The 19688-nt window shown below is 43.4% G+C and overlaps 3 protein-coding genes across 4 annotated transcripts in view; 2 read left to right on the top strand and 1 right to left on the bottom strand.

The window, feature by feature from the left end:
- Positions 1–681: 681 nt before the first annotated feature.
- On the top strand, positions 682–4046 carry LOC112563934 (zinc finger protein 761-like). The gene is made up of 3 exons (XM_025238408.1): positions 682–848; positions 1468–1535; positions 3616–4046. Exons 1-3 carry the CDS (start codon positions 682–684, stop codon positions 4044–4046), a joined length of 666 nt encoding a protein of 221 aa, XP_025094193.1.
- A 3926-nt stretch (positions 4047–7972) lies between these two features.
- On the top strand, positions 7973–14833 carry LOC112563933 (zinc finger protein 771-like). The gene is made up of 2 exons (XM_025238407.1): positions 7973–8325; positions 14566–14833. The coding sequence occupies exons 1-2, from the start codon at positions 7973–7975 to the stop codon at positions 14831–14833; spliced, it is 621 nt and encodes a 206-aa protein (XP_025094192.1).
- A 2131-nt stretch (positions 14834–16964) lies between these two features.
- Positions 16965–19688, bottom strand: part of LOC112563530 (zinc finger E-box-binding homeobox 2-like) — an 86336-nt gene continuing 83612 nt past the window's right edge. Inside the window, exon 8 of one of the 2 annotated variants that reach the window (XM_025237526.1) lies at positions 16965–17950. In XM_025237526.1, the coding sequence (XP_025093311.1) occupies positions 17841–17950 (110 nt within the window). In that variant the 3' untranslated portion in view covers positions 16965–17840. Of the gene's footprint in view, positions 17951–18023; positions 19120–19688 lie in introns of those variants that run through there. The other variant, XM_025237511.1, reaches the window with a different exon arrangement.

The raw sequence follows: 19688 nt of genomic DNA, 5'->3' as shown, positions 1-19688 counted from the left end.
ATTATTTGTGTTTTTTTTCTCAGGGATAATTACATTTGTTCAGACGCGGTTCACTTTTGCTGTTGAAGTTGACGTTTGGTATTTGATATGTTCACCCGTTTTCTGTCGTTTAGTTGAAAATAAAGGTTTCTATCGCTGCACAGTTTCTACGCTGGCACTTATTTTTGTTTTCTGAGGAAAAAAAGTGTAAAGAGATTTTAGGAAGTATATAGAACAGGACTATTAAAAAATGAGAAGAACAAGAAAAGTGGTTTAAGTGCGGGTTTGACGAGAGATAAACCAGTGGATGGGGGGGATGTTTAGAGAGGGAAGACTGCCAGAGTGTGGGATAGAGAGATACTTTGTGTCGCCTGCCATTGCAAACACGAGGGCATCATGCTCATTGTATATTAAGTTCATGAGGACATTAAAACATAGCTGTTTACCTCCACAGGTGAGACAGCATTAGCAGCTAGCGATTGTGTCAATGACGTTTGCCTCCGTTTCTGCTCCACAGCGGCTCGGCTAGCTGCGCGCGTGTCGTTCGCGCAGGTCAGAGGTCGCCGCTGCTCGACCCTCGTCTCCGACCTGCACTTTGTCCACCGCGCTCCCGCACCCAGACGCCAGCAGGGGACGTCCGACAGCAGCAGCAGCAGTGGTGGTGGCAGCAGCAGCAGCAGCAAGGCCTGTCGCAACTGCGGGATGACGTTCACGCAGCTGACCAACATGTATCGCCACCGGAAGAAGTGCGAAGGGAGGTTCCGACTGGGCTGCCCGCTGTGCGGCAAAGGCTTCAGTCGCCGCGACAGTTATAACGTGCACGTGGCCAAGCACCGCGCCTTAGACGCTCACGAGCAGTACGAGGTCAGGTTGTGACACGCTTCCCCCCAACATCCCCGTCACCTCATCCTCCCAGACAGCGGGAGAGGAGAAGCATGGGGTCAGGTCATAGGGCAACCCAGCGACCTCAGGAGTTTCAAGTTGTCAACGTCTTGCGATAGCCGCGCTCTGGTGGTGTTATATCCAGGAGGACAGGTTATGGGACAGTTGTGGACACCACTGTGTTGACAGTATAGTCGGGGCTGAAGGTGTGGACAGGTGTGGGTTAGGATGGTTGCATACCATAGGCATGCTCCACATTCGTCAAACAGTCCAGAGGGAGCTTAAAACTTTATTTTATTTCTTCTTCCGTCATAAATGATTGGTTATTTAATGGTGTTGGATTTTTCAGTAACAAGCATAATACCAGTTGACTTTTTAAATCAGTTGGGTTGTTAAATGTACTTTTGTCTTTTTTTCTTTTTCTTTTTCTTTTTTTTTTTCTGTTGCCATTGATGTTCCTAAGTGGGGGAGGAGAGAGAGAGACTACATATATCTTTAGTCGCAGTGAACACGACAACATTCTCAATGAAAATGATTCCTTGTGATGTTTGAGGTTTGTCACGATGTTGCGTGTTTGCCTGACTATTGGTGTTGATGTGGTTGTAGTTGTAGTGAGAACATTCGCCTTACTGGCCGGCGGCAGCAGTGTGATCGTCGAGCAGTTGACCGCGGCTGTTAGAGAATCGTTGATATTCGTTTGTCATGTCATCCCTTCAATCGTTTTTTTTTTTCTTTGAGCTGATATATTTTTTTTTTCCTGCATTCATCCACTTGCCGCCTCTCTACAAATGTCTGTGCCTGTACCTCTACTGTCTTAGAGTGTGCGATGTGATATTTGCTCTTACTATTCAGCGACCAGCAACATGATTTCTGTTATTGAACTTTTATAGTAAGTGGACATAAGCATAGCAGATAGGAAAAAAGGGATTTACTGTATGAAAAAGTCACGTGAGCAGAGAAAGACTGCGCGTGCGAACAGAAGTTGCAGTAATGTTTATCACTTTTATATTTGATCAAAAATTTGGTTTGCTTTTCATGCCCACATCGAGCCAAAATGAATATTGTTGGTTCTTTTTAAAAAATATTATTTGTTTGCTTTTAACGTCTTGGTGTATACTTTTCGATGATCCTAATCTGTTGATAATCTCATGTCCGCTTGGTGGGATATCGTTTTCGGTTCTGTAAAATTCATGGCAACATTCTCTTGGTGATTCGTTTATTTACGGGAATGAATAAAGCACACGTTTCTCCAGCCACTTCTTCCTGTGTTTCTTCATTGTCTGTTTCTGTCGGACTGGTGTCTTCAAGAACGGCAAGGTATTTTAAGACCACTGAGGGGTTGACAGCACCTCCCGACAGTTGCTAGTCAGCACGTGCACACACACACACACAAACACCCACATATATATTTTCTGCGAGCATAAGCACACATGTGCCCACAATCACAAATGTACACGTGCACATCGCCGTGTAGGGAACTCCTCACCACGAGGTAGTTGCAGGGGCTGGTAGATGAGCTCATTGGGAAAGTATACTGGGTGGGAGGTAAATAACGAGAGAAGAGAGAGGGTGGGTGATCGTGTGGCAAAACCATACGAGAATATTTATCGCCCTTTGCTAGTTGTCGCCCTTACCAAAACTAATGAATTACAATGGGGCTTACAAGTATTAATGTAATACTACACCAGTGTAGTGCTCTTCATACCTTTTAAAATTTTGTATGTGATGGTTCATTAAGCATGACAGTGTGGGAGAGAAAGGTTATTGAGTGCAGTCCATGGTTCTTAGCGAGTGTGGATGAGACATAAGACTACAAAGACAACACCAGTGAGAGAGAGTGCTTTTCTGGGATCAGAAGGTTCTATACAAAGTTTATTTGGTTTGTTTAATTTTTGTTGTTGGTTTTTGTTTTGTTGTTGGGTTTTTTTTGTTTGTTTGTTTGTTTTGTTTTTTGGCTGTTGGTTTTTTGCCTGTAACATCAGCCACTCAGTAGACTGAATATCGAAATCGCGAAATGAAATCTTACCTAGCCATTCATCCGGGCACTACTACTCTTTCAGATGTTCGTGTCACGTGGTACAGGTCTACGACAAAGGTAGAGGTACCCATGTAACGTCGTTGTCTTTATTTTATTATAACAGAGCAGATGCACCGACGCCTGTCATGTCGAAAATACAACATGACACCCCACACCCGACCTTCAGCATTTATTTTTTTCTTTTAACCCCACGTCTTGAAGTATTGGTGTTTGTTCTGTTCCTGTGTTTACTAAACGACTTTCACCTCGCATAAGCCTTGTAAGAGATGTGGCTTGATGTGCTGTGGGCTAGCAACCGACGGTAGATTACATTACCTTTCATCGCCACGAGACACCGCCGACCATTGAAAGTGAAGCGAAGATGACAGATATTGCGATGATGGTGGTTGCCATCTCCCTCTCTCTTTCTTTCTCTCTCTCACACACACACAGAGTACCCGCAGAAATTATACTCTTGTTAAAATAGGCACTGCGTAATAATGTTTGTTTTTAACTTTAAACCACGGGTATATCTTTAAAGGGATAACATTAAAATATATTCCGGAGCAACATGTTCAAACCAGACATGGTCCAAGACTACCCCTAGCCCAAACAAGTTCTCCATCAAACTTTGGTTTAGATGAGACAAGACAAGGGTGTGGAATTGGCTAAATGCCTCTCACTCAAATTCGCAGCCCTCTGCTTTATTTATAAAACAACTTTCTTTTACTCCACAGTACCGCATGCCATGTTCGTGGGGCGGATGGCTACGCTCTTGAAAGCCAAGAAGCAGCGCCACTCCTTGCTGGGTCAGGAGGAGTCGGCGTGGCAAAGGTCAGAGGTTTACTGCGCAGCGACTGCGAGCAGAGAGCGGCAAGATCCGCCCAGGATGCTCCCTGACCTTAGCGACCCCTCGCTGGTCCTGTCATCCGGGTATCTGTGCCGCAACTGCGGCAAGAAGTTTTCGTACAGTCACAGCATGATGCGGCACCGGCGGAAGTGCGAGGGCACGTACCACCTCACCTGCGGCTTCTGCGGCAAGCGCTTCCACCGCCGCGACCTGTACGCCGACCACCTGGCAACCAACCACAACGCCGTTGACGCCGCCCGCAAACGCCTGGCGGACCCGGAGGAGCAGGTCTCCATCCTGGCACCAGCCAACATGTGATTGGGTTCTTGGAGCTGCTGCCATCAGCGCCACCTTCTTCCTGTTCCACTTGCAACTGCAATGGATCCGTTTTGTCGACCTCGCTGACCACAGCCCTCGACCATCAACTGTCAACTAAAGAAAAAAGAAAAATAGTTCCCTTCCTTTTGTTCCTTCTTGATGGACACAGTCTAGAAAGAAAAAGGAAGAATAACTGGATTCCCTGTCGTGATGGAATGACTGCTGAACGCTTTGAGTTCTGGGAGGTCCTGCTGGCTGTGACTGGAACAAATCAGTTTTACTGTCAGTGTTATCGGGTGTGATGACATGATAAACATACACGACCTTTGGAAGTTATCTGTCAGTTCAAGAAACAACAGGTGTAGGCGTGTTTGCCGCGTTCTTGGTTAGCCCGGGGATATATTTATCAAGGGAATAAAAAGAGGAATGAGAACTCCCTCTCAGGGTGGAACGACTGTTGAAGTGCTGTGCATGTGACACTAGTCTCGTAACATCACCGTGTTCACAGTTTTGTTCCGGAAATATTAAAAATTGTTTATTGTTTGGAATGTGTTACTATCTCACGCACACCGTGTGGCAAAAGACATGCACACGCACACACGCGTACACGCACATTAACATTTGCAGAGGTAGGTTCAAGCCGATGAGTCCATTGTTTACTTCAAGGTGTGCAAAGCAAACAAACAAAAACAAGAACAAAACTACATGATCATGATGTCTTCTCACCCTAAAAACCAAAAGCTGTTTCTGATTAATATCGGGGCTGAGGTCGACTGGTGGGAGTGTGAGAAGGACGAAGAGATTAAAGCTTTCATTAACGGCTCAGTTTATTTCTGTAGTTTGTGGAACTCGCGATATTTCTTCCTTTCAAGATGTGTCTATGTCACATTGTCACATTTAATGCACTTAAAGGTCACTTCCGGGGTTTGACCTTCCGAATAACTGTTATTATTTTGTTGACGAATGGACGATTCGTGTGGGTGGGTGTGATTAAGCGGGTATGGCGGGGTACAAAAGTCATCGAGCAACCGACATATCTCCATCAGTGTCGGTTCTTCATTGCCAGTAAATTATCCCCCCCATCACTGAAGTTTTTAGGCCAATTTTTCGTTGCTTGGCCTTCTTTCTTCTTTCTCATAGCTGTCACGTGTGCAGACATAAAATCTTGACAAAGTGTGTCCTAAATACAATCCCTCATTCCTGATTAGTTCCTCTTGAAAACAACAGCAGAACATTGTGTGTCTGATACCCTTGTTCCAAGAAGTTCAGAATCCTGTCATTTTCTGTGTGTTGACCGATTTCTGTTCTAGCTTTGGTTAGAGGTGCAGGCGATCTGGAGGTATGAGGACAACATCTGAAAACGCAGCGCGCGTGAATGACTGAATACCGTGTGTCAAACGATCTGATTGGCTAAAACTAAAATGAACAAAAAACACGCAAAAGAATTGTTGAACGGTGACTGTGATGGCAGTAGTAACAGGACTGACAATGCTTCTTTGCCCATCTTCCAGACCCGGACAGTCACCCGGCTGGACACAGCAGTTCTGGGAGGTCATCGCATTACCGCATCCTCCGGGAGGGCCGGGCGACCGCGGCGGGGACAGCATACACGTCGTCGTCGTCGTCGTCGTCATCGTCGCACTGGTCATCGAGGCTGGTGGAGGCCGGCAAGCATCAGTGTGGACGCTGCGGCCGCCAGTATGCCTACCTACCCGGCCTGCGGCGACACCGTCTACAGTGCGACGGCCGCTTCAACTACGTCTGTGTCGCCTGCTGCAAGACCTTCTACCGCCGAGACATGTACAAGCGGCACATGCTGCAGCACCACAAGGTCCGGGTGTAGACAGGAGTTGGTGCTGTGCTGGGTACAGGAAGAGCTGATGGTGCGACAAGAATGTGGACTAGCAATCTTTACCACCTGGTGTAGAAGTGCTGCATTATTTATATCTGGTGTAGACGTGCCGACTTCTCTATCATGAGGAGAAGGAAAGACATCACAGTTTCTTTATTATGTTGTATAGACGTGACACGATGTTTGTCACGTGGTGTAAAAATGTTGTTTACCATTGGTCAGAACTAACGTATTCTCCCCCATGTGACGTAGAGGAGAGATCGTGTCTGTATGTATATATACACACACACATACACACCGGCTGTAGTTGTGGACAAAAGAATGTGTGTGCTAACGCTTATCTTTGCTCGTAATGAAGAGGACCGAAAAGTGTTGTCGGCGTTATAACGGCTTTGATTGTTTGTCGTAGTCAAGGTTACCGACTGTTCTGGTCAAGATGGCTGAGTGTTGGACTTAAGGGTGGCGAGATCAGAGAAACTACCGTTTCAAACAAAACACTTTGTAAGCCAAAGTTCAGTATCACCACCCATTCCACCCATTTTAACTCTTGGAGGACTGGGTATCAGCAGTTGAGATAGAGAGGGTTTTAACTTGAAAGAAATAACCCGGCGCCATTTTGGTAGACATCATTGAGTAATAATAATAATAACAGCTACAGACGTTCCGACCTCTGTGTGAGTCCAGGGAGGCCAGCAACATGGAGCAACACCAGTAAAACAATTTAGTGGCGATGCTAGTTGTTTAAGTGGTGTAATCGAAACCAGAAAACATTGGGTTGAAAAGTGTAGTACAGATAATAAACTCCACGTCAACATAGTGGGGGATGACAACAAGAGAAAATTTAGATGAGAAATCAGTGACAGTACAAAAACAAATGTAAATAAACAAAAACCCAAATAAACAAAACCTTATCAACCTGTCTCTGACGATGAGTGCAGATACAGTGTAACTATACTGCATGTGTCTGGTAACAAAATGTTGTGATAATGATAGTTGTGGTTGTAGCTGGTGTCACTGACCTGTGATGGTGTCAACAAGAGGACAATGGTTTTGAATTCATGCAGCTACCAGTTTAAAGGTTAATGAGTCACAACCAGATATTCTAAGATGTAAATTGTACTCGTTACTGTCCTGCACCTTTGTATTATTTTCTCACTGCAGACTTGTCATTCTATCAGTTTTGATTGTTGAATGATTATACATTGTTCCCTCTTGTATGATGATACATTTTCTTACATTTTTGTAACTTCTTTTATTTTGTTTTACTCGGTAATATATCTCACTTTATCACTGATGCCATTTGCTGGTGAAGTGAGTGGTCAGGAATTTGAAATCTTTTAAAGTTGCATGATCAGGCATGTTTATAGCTGCTGCCTAATATTATTTTGACATCACTCTCACAGATTACTTAAAAGTTAATGCTTCTGTGAAGTCTTGATTAAAATATATCGGTACAAGATATAATTTTAATGTAATTACTAATTATTTTGTAATTTTTTAATCTAGAACTGTTCTCTATCTTATACTCACAATAAATGATTTTGTGATGTTCGCATCCAGATTTGACAATAAACTGACAAGCCGCGAATAAGAATTTGTGAATTTTATTGTGTATTGAATCATTCCAATTGTCATGGACTTCATGCCGACAACATGTGACAGCTCGTGCTCTTGCATGGAGCAAAACAAAGATCTGTCAGTGGCTTTCACAGCTTCATCATTTGAAATAACCGTAAAGCAGTAGCAGTGACAAGGACTACAGGTTACACACTTGTCTGGTAATGCCCGCTGATGCTTGACTTAGTCACCGGAGTAACCAAGTCGTTTCCGAATAACCATTGTAGTTCAGTCTGTCTTCCAATGCCTTTCTCGTGGTTGTTGCTAGTTGCACTTAGGTTGGAATAAGTTTGCGATGCTGGCGGCTTGAGCGGCTGTCTTGAGACTAGTAAATGTCAGATTAATGCCACACTGAACACTCATTCTCTGTCCTTTACCTTCTTCGGTTTACCTGTGCGTTACCTGTATTCCAGAAAGTCCCGTAACCAAGACAGACCTCGGCCGCCGTGACCATGGCATGAGCAGGAATCATCGTAAGTGGAACCCAGTGGACCTCCGGGGATTCCTCCCGAAGTCAGCCGTTGTCCCAGACTTTCCCAGCGAGCGGGAACCTGTGGACAGACAGAAGGAAGAGTCGGAGGTCTTCTGCCCCTCGCCAGTGTGGGGGCCGCACGAGTGCCAGAGGTGTGGCAAGGTGTACTCGCACCACTCCGGCCTGTCCCGCCACAAGCGCCAGTGTGAGGGTCGCTTGCAGGAGTCGTGTGGAGTGTGTGGACGAGCATTCTACCGCAGTGACCACTACAAGAGCCACATGAAGCACAAGCATGGCCTGGATGTCGATGGCTCAGTCCTTCCAGAAGCCTCCTTCCAGTGAACCGGACATGGAGCTGTCTTGTGGAGGGAAGTGTTCACCCAGCATGGCGCTTTGAGGAACTGATGCAAGTTTAGGAAGATGGATGTACATTGTTAAATCGTCATGAAATATTCTATTTTTGTGTTAGCATTAAGTAATCATAATAATACTAAAGTTAAATGTTAAAATCACTGGCTTTCTTATGTCGATGAAACTAAATTCTTAAAACGCTGCATTCAGAGAAAAAGTGTGAGGTCAACAACTTTCTCACCGTTATTGCGCATGTGCATCAACTTTAGCAGTTTAAACATCCAGAACTCTTATTATATCTTCCGTAAATCAGCTTTTGTACTTACTTGTTAATACTTTTCGTGTCAAGAAATGGAACTAGTGTCCTTGTCTTTGTAAAGGTGATGTATCAAGCTATTTTCGGATTTGTATGTTTGCCCTTTACTTGTGTGAAGTAAATTTATAAACTGAAGACAAAGTGGATGTTGGTCTTGAGAGTAGGTGAATTTCTACAAATGTCTGTATCTGGCAAAAATTATCTAGAAACTTTTGCGTGCATGGAGTCCTGGACATTCAAGAATAAAGTCACTGCTAGGACATTAACGAGTTGTTGCTCGTGAGCTTTGAATGAAATAGTTGTATAAGTGGTGGACTTTGTATACTCAGTTTGAATCGGTGACTGTGGTGTTCCACGTTGACAAAATGGTCTTCAGGTCTTTTTACTGTCTTTCTGGCAGCTCTCTCTCTCTCTGTCAAGGACGGTTTAGAATTTTCTAGATCGTTAGTCATGTAGAGGACACCGAATACAACAAGCATTCAGGTGATAGGTCAATGATTTGTGCACATTTCCAACGCAGCCCAAAGCGAAAAGGATTAGGTCTGAGTTTCTACGGGATGGTCACTTTTGCAGGAAAGGCTGGAACCACTTTTATCAGAAGAAGTCTTTGAGATCATCAAATTTAGATATTTATCTTAAATTCATTTTAGTTTTACGGTGATGAGGGATTCATCGTAATTATTTTGATGAGGACAGTTATAAATCATAGTGGACTTAGGGGAATATTTTTTTCAACGATTTCTTTTTACGTTTAATGTCTTTATATCTCTTCACTTTTATCATCATTCAGAGTCGGATTGAGGGTGAGGGGATGATTCCACCACAGTTTCGAACGCAACGGTAAACAAAAACTTAGTTCATTTGTTGTTTTTAACATCCGACATGCCTTCTGAGTGCAATGAGGATTTTTCGTCAAATATTCAGCGCATGCGCAGCACACACTTGTCGGTGGTTGAAACGGAAGCTGGGGCATTTTTTTCGCCACTGAGTTGCTCTTACCGAGACATCCGAACATAAAGAGACAGGTGGGGAAAGATCACTGTTGTGTTGAAACCTGTCGCACATGTAAATTCAGAAAAGGAATCGAGCATTCAAAGTCTCGCTGCGCTTTCGTCATTTTGCTTTGTTTCTCTACTCTAAAATGTTTATTTTAACAATAGCAGGCAACCGAGAAATCTACTTTTTGCATTAGGAACTTTTTGATTGAAATCGCTGTTTATCCACCATGTGAATGAAGCTGATATCATGTAACTCGTGGAAGATGTATATACCCGACCCCATTTACAGTTTGCGTACGGCACTAAGGGAACTGCTAAAATAATTAGGTGTTGTCATAGGTTACCGATCTGAATGAAAGACTCTCTATCATAACCCTTCCTTTCTGTGCGTTTTACAGTTTCCTCTTTCGGGCTTGCATTCGCAAATTTCGTGAAAGTCCAAAACTTTGTGTGACTGCCTCCTGGAACCATCAGCTGCAAGGTTTGAAAGTGGTGTAGTACAGGGCATCGCAATATGTAAATTCCTTACACCTTTATACTGTGTGAGATATGAGACTGACGTATGTGACATCTATAAATACAGGTTTATACTGTGTGAGGTATTAGACTTATGTTTGACATATATATATCGGCCCTAATTCGTCGACACCGGCCCCGAGCTTTGAAGACCACAAATATGGCCTTTTGCATAATTTCATTGCCTGAAGGTAATGGGCTAAAGCTACAGGAACAGGACCTGAGGAAACAGCGAGAAAGGGGTAGATACAATGTCGTTGGTGTGCTGTGCTCGTGTTGATGCTGTCGCTCTCACCGTTGTTGCCTATATTCCAGAAAATGACGTCACTCCCGCCAACCGTCGTCGACAGGACTGCGACAGGAATCAGTGGCGACGGGGCTCGCAGGTTGTCGGTGGCTTCCACCCGGTGGCGGTCTTTGCCGAGGTCTCGGGCAACCGACCATTGGCAGACTGCGAGGCACCGGCAGACACCCCGGGTGCGGCGTCGGCGGGAGGCGCTCACACCTGCCAGCGGTGCGGCAAGGTCTACTCCCACCACTCGGGGCTGTCGCGCCATAAAAGGCAATGCGAGGGGCGCTTGCAGGAGATGTGCGATCTGTGTGGGCGGGGCTTCTACAGGAGTGATTATTACAAAAGCCACATGAAGCACCGACACGGAGTGGACATCGATCTCACCACTCAAGTCGACTTGTTGTTGAAGTAAAGGCTCCGTGCATGATGATTGTGCTTGATGTCTGATGATTGGGGAGCAGGATGCTGGGAAAGGATGTCGGGTACTCGTCGGTGAGCTTCCAGTCTCCATCTTGTAGTTTCAGTCTAGTGACGGGGTTGTTCTTTTTACACAAATGAGCAGCAGAACCTTACATCAAGGCAGATGTAATTTTTTTATTTTAATTCTTTTATTTTTTTATTTAAAAAAGCTGAGCTGTTTGTTTTATAACAACTACGTGTGTTAAGAACGAAAGAACGAAGCAGTTTCTTGAATCTTCTGAACATTATTGACCAAACCTGATTGTCCAGTTTGTGTTCACAATGAACAGTCGATGCCATGGGCATAGAATTGACAGAAAGATAACAATGCCAAGCGAAGAATTATATATGTTACAACTATTTAAGATATTTTCATATCTCTGCAACATTATGGGTTTTGTGGTGTAGAAACAAACCAGTTATAATTACCATCTTGAACAGTTTGGTACCGACCTATGTTTTCTTTCAATATTTTTTCGCATTTTTACTCATAAGCAAAAGATGTAACAATGTCGCATTTTATTATTGGAATTTATTGTTTAATTTTATGAAAACTTCATTTTAAAATCATTATCACAATCAGTTTTGAAGACACATGGTGCGGTGCAACCATCTTTTTTATTATTTATTCGTAGATTGCCACGGTTGTCTTGTGGCAAATGTTGTATGAAAAGCAATCCATGGAATTTTCCGTTGATTGTAGGAAAAAAGTATTCTTTTTTAACTGATTAAGTTGTTTGATAATTTATACATTTATATATGCTGATTAAAATGATTTTAATAAAGTTATTATCTAGTACTTGTCTGCTCGTGTCTCTTTTGTGACAGAGAACTCGCTTCCAATTTGTTTTGCATGAGTAGTTTTCGTACATCCTTTTAAACTTGTTTTTGTGTTTAAAAACGTCTCTGATAGTTTGTTTTGATTATCCACTGTACCCATTCCTCAACTTGAAACTGGATACTGCGGCACGTGGCAGCTGAGTCAGATGTTAAGACTCGTGCATCATGTGAGTTTGCATGTATTGTCATCTAAAGAGTCAGAACTGAATCATGCTCAGGGTGGACAACAGAAAGAACTTTTCCTTAGTATTCAAACTGTGAGATATTTGAAAAGACATTCTCGGTCAGCTCACATTTTTGTGAGTGTAAACAATCACCAGGATGCTTTAATAATAGTTAAACATGATGTGGAGTGTGAGTTGAAGTAGACCAGCATGCCGCCTGTGTGTGAGAGAGAATCAGTGGAGGTTGATACTACAAGCTTCACTAGACTGCAGGAGATTAGATATTTATTTTACAAAAATGTAGTTTTAATTTTTATATCCCGAGATGCTATAAGCTGTTATCAGGCAGTATTCAGAATGTAGGTGCTTAAAATGTTGTGTTTATCCTCAAATACTCATTTCCCTCTAGGGTGAACACAAGAATTTAAAAACTTCTTATTGCCATAAATGACACGACACGCGGTTGTAAGGAACTCTTTAAACAGAATCTGGAATATTCGTATTTACCAAAAAGTTCCGCCTGACAGACATCAACTAAACACAATCAAAAACTAATTTTTGTTTTAACTAATGAAGGTAGTTCCGTGGTCATGGGTCTCAGTCCGTAGCCTGTACGGTAAACACCAGTAGGTAGGTCTGATGTATCCATTCATACACACGTGCTGGTAGTCGGGTTAATGAAACTGTGCATAATTAGCACATCGTGCGTTTTGATTGGCTGAGATTTTCTCTTTCCTGTTCATCTGTCCACGTCGTGAGTTCGTTTCTCTGTTTGGGTTCCCTATGCTTTCTCGACATTTGTTTATTGGGCAGGCTGCTTTGTCGTGGTGTATCTCTAGTTTGTGGCTCGACCTACAAAACTACTTCCACCCTGCTTCCCCCTCCCGTTGGTATGAAGACGTCATGGAGCACGTGATTTATTCTAAAATTAGACCAGGTTAACCGGTGTCGTCTAAGCTTGTTTCCATGAAAATATTGACCCCCTCCCCACCTGTTGGCAGAAAGAAAGTGACGATGTTTAATTTTTCTGAGTGACCCTTTGCTTTCATCGCCGCTCTCATGACCTCGTTACCTGTATTCCAGAATCTGTCGCCTCGCAGACACATCGGCACAGCCGGGTAGTCAGCCACCCGTGTAAGCAGGGCTCACCGCTCGCCCGCGGACCCCACCCGGCTACAGGTGTGTCTGGAGACACCAGAGGTCGGCCCCTGGAGGACGAGGGAGCGTGCAGCAAGGCCGCAGGGGCCTACACGTGCGTGCGGTGCGGCAAGGCTTACTCGCACATGTCCGGTCTCTCGCGCCACAAGCGCCAGTGCGAAGGGCGCGTGCAGCGCACGTGCGAAATCTGCGCCAGGCACTTTTACAGGTGCGACAACTACAAGTACCACATGACGGCCGAGCATGGCGTGCAAGTGGACGCAGATCCGGTGACGTCACATCCGGTCGACAGCTCGCTGGCCTAGACAGAAGCTTCCGTGGAGTCGAGGCTGCTGGCTGATCAGTTGAGTTCATGTGCGTGTGCGTGCATGCGGGAACTCGCAAGGGGAGATGTATATGTGTTTGTGTGTGTGCATGCTGCTTAAAATGTCTTCTTCATTCACGGACGTGTCCTAACCTTGTGTCGTGTCGCTCTCCGCGCAGAAAAATAGTTCCTGTAAAAATGCGAGCCATACTCAATAGCCGTAGGAGTGATTTCTGGCTGGCAAGTAGACCTAATATAAATACATTGCAGAAGAAAACAAAAACAAAACGATGCGAAACAAACACTTGGCAGAGCCTCGTTTATGGAGTAAACTTAATATTCTGTCACATCTCGAACTTTGTATTCATGCATCTAGCATCTTACAGTCGTACGGGGACAATGTGTCTTTAGACTGTTGACATCATGCATGTTGACTAGTTTAGTGTTTTTGTTGTCTGTTTGCTGTTCTTGCGTCTGCCTGGTGTAAACAATACCTCGAGCTGCTTGGATATGTTCGTGGTTAAATTTCGATGTAAACAACTGCTTGTCTTGTGTGTGGTCAGCCTCGGGTTATGGTTCAAAGCTGTGGAGGAGGAAGCTTTGAGGATTTCTGTACTAAGTTGTAGATATTCGTTTACTTTGGCGTGCATTTACAAAGCTTGACTAATTGTCTATGAAGCATCTCAATGTTTAACGGGGTAAATCAGCAATCCATATGAAAGACCTGATCTCAATACCTGCAAAATGGCGGCATCTGGATAATTTCTTTGTCAACCAACTTTCTTTTCGCGCGTTTTTCAGTGACTGTGTGTTGTGGACAGTTCTTGGTAGCCTTTGTAAAGAGCTCACGAACTTCCTGAATGTGTTCTCCAACTATCACACCGGTTTTACATTTGTTAGAGAAAGTTGTCAAACTTACCTACCAAAAGACTGAAAAGAGATTGCTATCGCGGCACGAAACTTATTTTGTATGTCGATTTTAATAGAGAACCCATGTGTATCCCCTTCGCCGCCCAGGTATGAATGTATTCCTTTCTACTTTCACAACAGTCGTTAAACTAATAGTAACCGCCGTTACCACATCCTTGTACTTTTTGTTAGCTTTTTGTTCTTAGACAGAACTGCTTGAGAACAGGGACCAGGTCATTACCATTTTTTGTTTTTTGTTGTTGTATTTCAGGAATGAGGACAAGGTCTTCGCGCCCGTCTCTAGCCTGTGTGGAAGGGGTCGTGACCCTGAGCAGCGCGACCAGTTCCGCTTGGACCGGAAGTTCGCTTGTCCTCGCTGCGGCAGAGAATACTCTCAGAGCGCTGGCCTGTCCAGGCACAAGCGGCAGTGCGAGGGTCGGGCCATCAGGAGGTGTGGCGTGTGCTCCAGGAGTTTCTATCGCATCGACATGTTCCGAGAACACATGAGCATCCAGCATCACATTGCCGTCGACCTCTGACCCGCTGCAAGTCACGTGTGTCCCTCCTGTAGCGACTGTGCCTGGTGGATAATAGGGAACTTGACAACTCGGAGAACGATTGTTTTTCTTTTGTTTCCCTTGGAGACATTAAGCAGTCCGTTAATTTTCTGTGAATAGACAAGGTCTGTACATGGCGAAGGTTTGTTCCCGACATCAACCTCAGTTTTCTTTGTGCGGGATTCTGCGTGGTATCTGGTGATGTAAGATGTCTGATCTTACCTAAGTGATATCGAGGCAGACTCCAGTGGGGTCCGGGGCTAGAATGTTGGATTCTGTGTCGTTGTTCTTCATTATGAGCCTCCTGGCTTCAAGATAAGATTCCCGAAGTTGACTCGCGCTCGGTACCAGTGATGGCAGCCTTTGTTGAAATGAATCAGTCAGTGGACATGAAGTGTATACGTGTGTGATGGTGGTGTTGATGTGCTATCCGGGTGTTCTGATTAGCTATAACTGTTTGACTTGCTTCTTGACTGCCGTCTGGGACAAAAAACATTTTAAAAGGACTTTCTTTTTCTCTCTCACACACGTGTATCTAAAACTCATCGGCTTATCCGCATGGACTAAGAGGACTTTTGTAACTCATTTACCTTCGTGTCAACAAATATAAAAATCATTTAAAACTGTTTGTATAAAGTGTTCCCATTTTGTAAACACCTACATTTTTCTTCTTGTTTGCTGGCTAAAAGTGCGTGTCCTTTATTTGTCTTGGGTAAAGTTGAGTCCGTTGCTTTTATCTGGGTTTGCTTTGTCACAGCATATCTGTGCATGAGAGAAATGAGCATGCGAGAAAGAAAGAAAGCGGATTCAGCAACTGAGCACACTCAATTCACTTCTGTAGTCATTTTATAAGATTGACAACATTTTACACAAGATCACAAACATTGCTGGTCTACGACTGGACACTTACCTTCAGTCGCCCATCCTCCACTCAAATCCTCCTCCAATGACAAAAAGAGATAATAATCATAGAAAGTAGTTCGCAATTTGTTTGGGGGTAAACATTAGAACGGTTTGTTGGTCGTCTGTACACTTTGAGATATGAGTCATTATAATGGAATAGGACAAATGTGAGCAGTAGGTCGGTGTAATTAGCACCAGTGTACTGGACACTCAGTGTCCTAGCAGAAATGCCCTTAGTAACTTCTGACAAGTTTGTGTTTTGTGCAGGAAAAGTGAATATTCATCTAAAGTTTTGGCATGAGTTGAGGAATTTGGACTCAGCTGAGGGTTGTGGTTTGTGTTAATTGAAACATTAACTGGTGGGTTGTGTCCACCACACGGTTTGAGAGCGCTGGCGCGTGGGAATGAATTAATATACTGTATATGGGTGTGAAATGTGATTGTGTATGGGTCTCTGTGAAAGGTATGAATGTGTGATTGTGTTGTTGATCAATCTGGGTATTATTGATTATTTATAGTCTCGGAGTTGGTTTTTAACTGCCTCTTACAGAGTTGTAAAAGGAACTCTCTCTCTCTCACACATGTAAAATATTTAAAACAAATCGACTAGTTGTATGTAACACGCGCGTATAGAACTTTAATCACTCATTTGCATTCCGTATCAATAAATACCATTTAAAACTGTTTTATAAGGTTTTACCCATTTTGTAAATACATGTACTTAGATTATTTTGATGAAGGTAGGCTGGCTGCACGTGTCCTTTATTTACCTCTGGGGGAGAGGTGTTAAAGTAATTCGGTTTCCAAATCTCTGAGGGTGGGTATCTGTGCATGAAAGACATGAAAGGAAAGGAAATCGGTGTTTGTGCCACTTGTTTGTAATTACAAATGTCGTCTTTCTTGTTTTCCAGACGCCTCGTTAGCCGCTGTGCTCGACAGCGCAGTGCTGCTCGTGCCAAAGGTCGACCCCCTGCAGATGTCGCCCTGCCTTCAGCAGTCGCTTGAGCTCAGCTCACTGCCGGTGTCTGCCCGACACGGTCACACGTGCAACCGCTGCGGCCGCCATTACGCCTACCGGAAGGGCCTCTTACGTCACAAGAAGCAGTGTGAAGGTCGGTCGGCGCCAGCGGAGTGTGACTTGTGCTTCAAACGGCTGTCACGCAGGACTGCCTGCTGCGTCACATGAGGACCAGACACGGGATCAACTTGATTTGAGTGCCACGTGTGCAGCGACCTGCTGTCAGATTATTTCTTGATGCTGTTGTCGTTTTTGGTGGTGGTGGTAGTGGCGGTGGTGGTGGTGGTAGTAGTGGTGGTGGATCCTGTGTTACTTTTAACCATACCGGTTTTAAGCCCTCAATAAAGGATTTTATGTATATCTTTCTTTGTGTACAATTTAGATATATAGTAATTTATTTCTGTTAATGCATACACCTCCATGAGAATATATATATAGAGAGATACCTACATACTGTCAATTAATTTTGATGTGTGCCCCGCCCTAAACACACATGACAGCTTGAAATACTGATGTGAACAGCAAATACATTAGGTCAGGAGAAAAGTGAACACTTGTACCGTTAAAGAGAGTGAAGGAGGAGGGGCAATAAAACACGTTTTAGTGACGAAAGGGACAGAGACAGTTAAGGGGGAGGAACATACAAGGAGTCTCTCTCACACACACACTAATGGGGTGCGCGTGCTCTGCAGTCTACAAACCAATCCACTTTCTATTTATCACTTCACTGTTGTCTCCTCACAGGAAGGCTTGGTTTAAAGTGTGTGGAGATTCACGGCAACATCTGAAGTTTCTGCGAATCAAGGCACTTACTCTGCATTCATTATGACCTTAGATATTTGTCTTTGTTTCACAATATTTTAGCTGGCCTTGGAAGGTATGGTCATGTTTCTTTTCTATCATACATGACAGACTGTTCGGGTACACACTGCATGCAAAGCCTTAGTTCAGTAAGGATCCGTTTAGGTACACACAACCTTAGTTGACCAAGGATTGGTTAAGGTATACACTGTACACAAATGTGAGTTGATGAAGGGTCCGCAGTCATCAATGGATGCTGTGATGTCATCATTGCAGCAGTTTGTTGAACCCCGCGTATGTAGTCGCAGACGAGATTTTGTTCCAGATGCTCCGCCGGACGTCTGATCGCTTTGTGTAAGAGTTGTACTCACAGTAATCTGCAAGAGAGAGACAAAAGTATGTATACACGAGATAGAAAATAGCATATTGCACACACGAGACAGACAATAGCATGTATACAAGTGCAAAGTGTACAAAACGCGTGCAAGTCGACAGTTATGCTATTCTAACTGGTTTATTATCATTTTTTTCCAAGCACAAGTACTGGTTTACAAATATTGACTTTACGTAAAATATATCATAAAATTATTTTAAATTTTATTGTATTTACACCTAAAAAGAAGAATATGAAAAACTATTGTCTGTCAGTATCACTCAGAATCATAAGAATTCCCTTTCATTGGTTGAGACTATATATATCCAGAATTATTATTATTTTTATTTATTTATTTATTTATTTGGTGTGCATGTGATCACAACAGGCACAGGCTATCAACCCATCACATTTGAAGTTTCAATCACCTGATTTTCATGTAAAGATTCAATCCACAGCATCGTAAGCACGACTTCAACAACTGAATGAGTTCAACTCACTTCTCCAAGTGTTTTATCTGCTTGAGAATTTTGTACCCGAAGAACGCAAACAATGCTTACTTTCAGTCCAATATCCTCTCACAATCACAAAAAAAGCAGCAAAAAATCAGGAAAGTACTTCGCAGTTTTTTGTGGAATGGTAAACAGACACACGATGTTGTCAAACAACTCCACAGAGAAAAAATGTGTTTGTGAGAGAGAGATAATTTTTTTTTACATTAGTCGGTGGTGGGTATAAATAAATTTAATCATTTGCTTAGTTCTACAAGCTCTTTTTGGTCTTAAGTATCACACGCAGCTGGTTTTCTATCGTCTTGCCGGAGAAACTCCTTTTGCAAAATGCAAATATGTCAGATAAAAACATACGGTCTCTGTCTCCTAGAACATTCACACATATACAACCAGTAGATACTCCCTGAAAATATTAAATATCTGCTTTAATGAAGGTGTCTCTGTAGACAAAATAAAAGAAATTTGAGTGAAAGGTTGAGACCGGTGGCATCATGCACTGCCGCAGTCTACTCTAGGCCCTGATTAGTGAACTCCCAGCTACGGGTGGTCGGCAGGTGGAACTTGCTCGTGCTCCTAGCGTAAGTGGTTGCTGAGGAGATTTTGTTCCAGATACTTTGTCGAATGTCTGCTCGTTTAGTGTTGGAGCAGGACATAGAGAACTCTGGAACAGACAAAGGAGAACAGCGTATAGAGTCAGTCCACGGACTGGTGGTGAGCAGAGCTCACTTCTACAGTCTTAACATCTGAGGCAGCAACAGGCGCTGTCATAGTTCTCTTGGCCTTACATTAATTTAAGCTTCAGTGGTATTGTTTGAACTGCCTGAAGTTAAACCTGTCTAGAAAAAAAAATTATACTTTTTTCCCTCCTGAAAGTAGAAATAAAAACAGCCTTCAATAATAATAATACGTTCATATTTTTTGTTTTAGAAAGAATAACAGAATTTATACTTTCTTTTTTTAGTTTACTGATGTTTTCGTTTTAACAGTTTAATAAAGCGTTTTGAAATGGAAACGAACTTAAACAAAAGTTGTGAGTGAAAAAGAGCGACAAACAAATGGAATAAAAGGGAAGGTGAGAAAAGAACGAAAAGAACATTTTGTCTGAATAAACGCTGGTTGGGTTCACCTGTGTCATCTTTGGCTGCTAATGATTTTGTTTACACGCCTGAACGCTTTGAAGACTGTTACAGGTGATTCTCTCTCAGAGACATGGACTGGTGATGTGTTAGG

The sequence above is a fragment of the Pomacea canaliculata genome, linkage group LG5, assembly GCF_003073045.1.
Source record: "Pomacea canaliculata isolate SZHN2017 linkage group LG5, ASM307304v1, whole genome shotgun sequence".
Classification (NCBI taxonomy): Eukaryota; Metazoa; Mollusca; class Gastropoda; order Architaenioglossa; family Ampullariidae; genus Pomacea; species Pomacea canaliculata.
Note: the sequence above shows the minus strand (reverse complement) of the source record. Positions and strands in the feature narration are given on the sequence as shown.

Excerpts from the sequence above, each read along its gene's own strand:
- LOC112563934 (XM_025238408.1), top strand. The coding sequence starts at position 682 with ATGACGTTCACGCAGCTGACCAACATGTATCGCCACCGGAAGAAGTGC. Across the intron at positions 849-1,467 it reads CACGAGCAGTACGAGGTCAG|TTGTAGTGAGAACATTCGCC; the intron begins GTTGTGACACGC and ends ATGTGGTTGTAG. Across the intron at positions 1,536-3,615 it reads TCGAGCAGTTGACCGCGGCT|TACCGCATGCCATGTTCGTG; the intron begins GTTAGAGAATCG and ends TTTACTCCACAG.
- LOC112563933 (XM_025238407.1), top strand. The coding sequence starts at position 7,973 with ATGAGCAGGAATCATCGTAAGTGGAACCCAGTGGACCTCCGGGGATTC. Across the intron at positions 8,326-14,565 it reads CTTCCAGAAGCCTCCTTCCA|GAATGAGGACAAGGTCTTCG; the intron begins GTGAACCGGACA and ends GTTGTATTTCAG.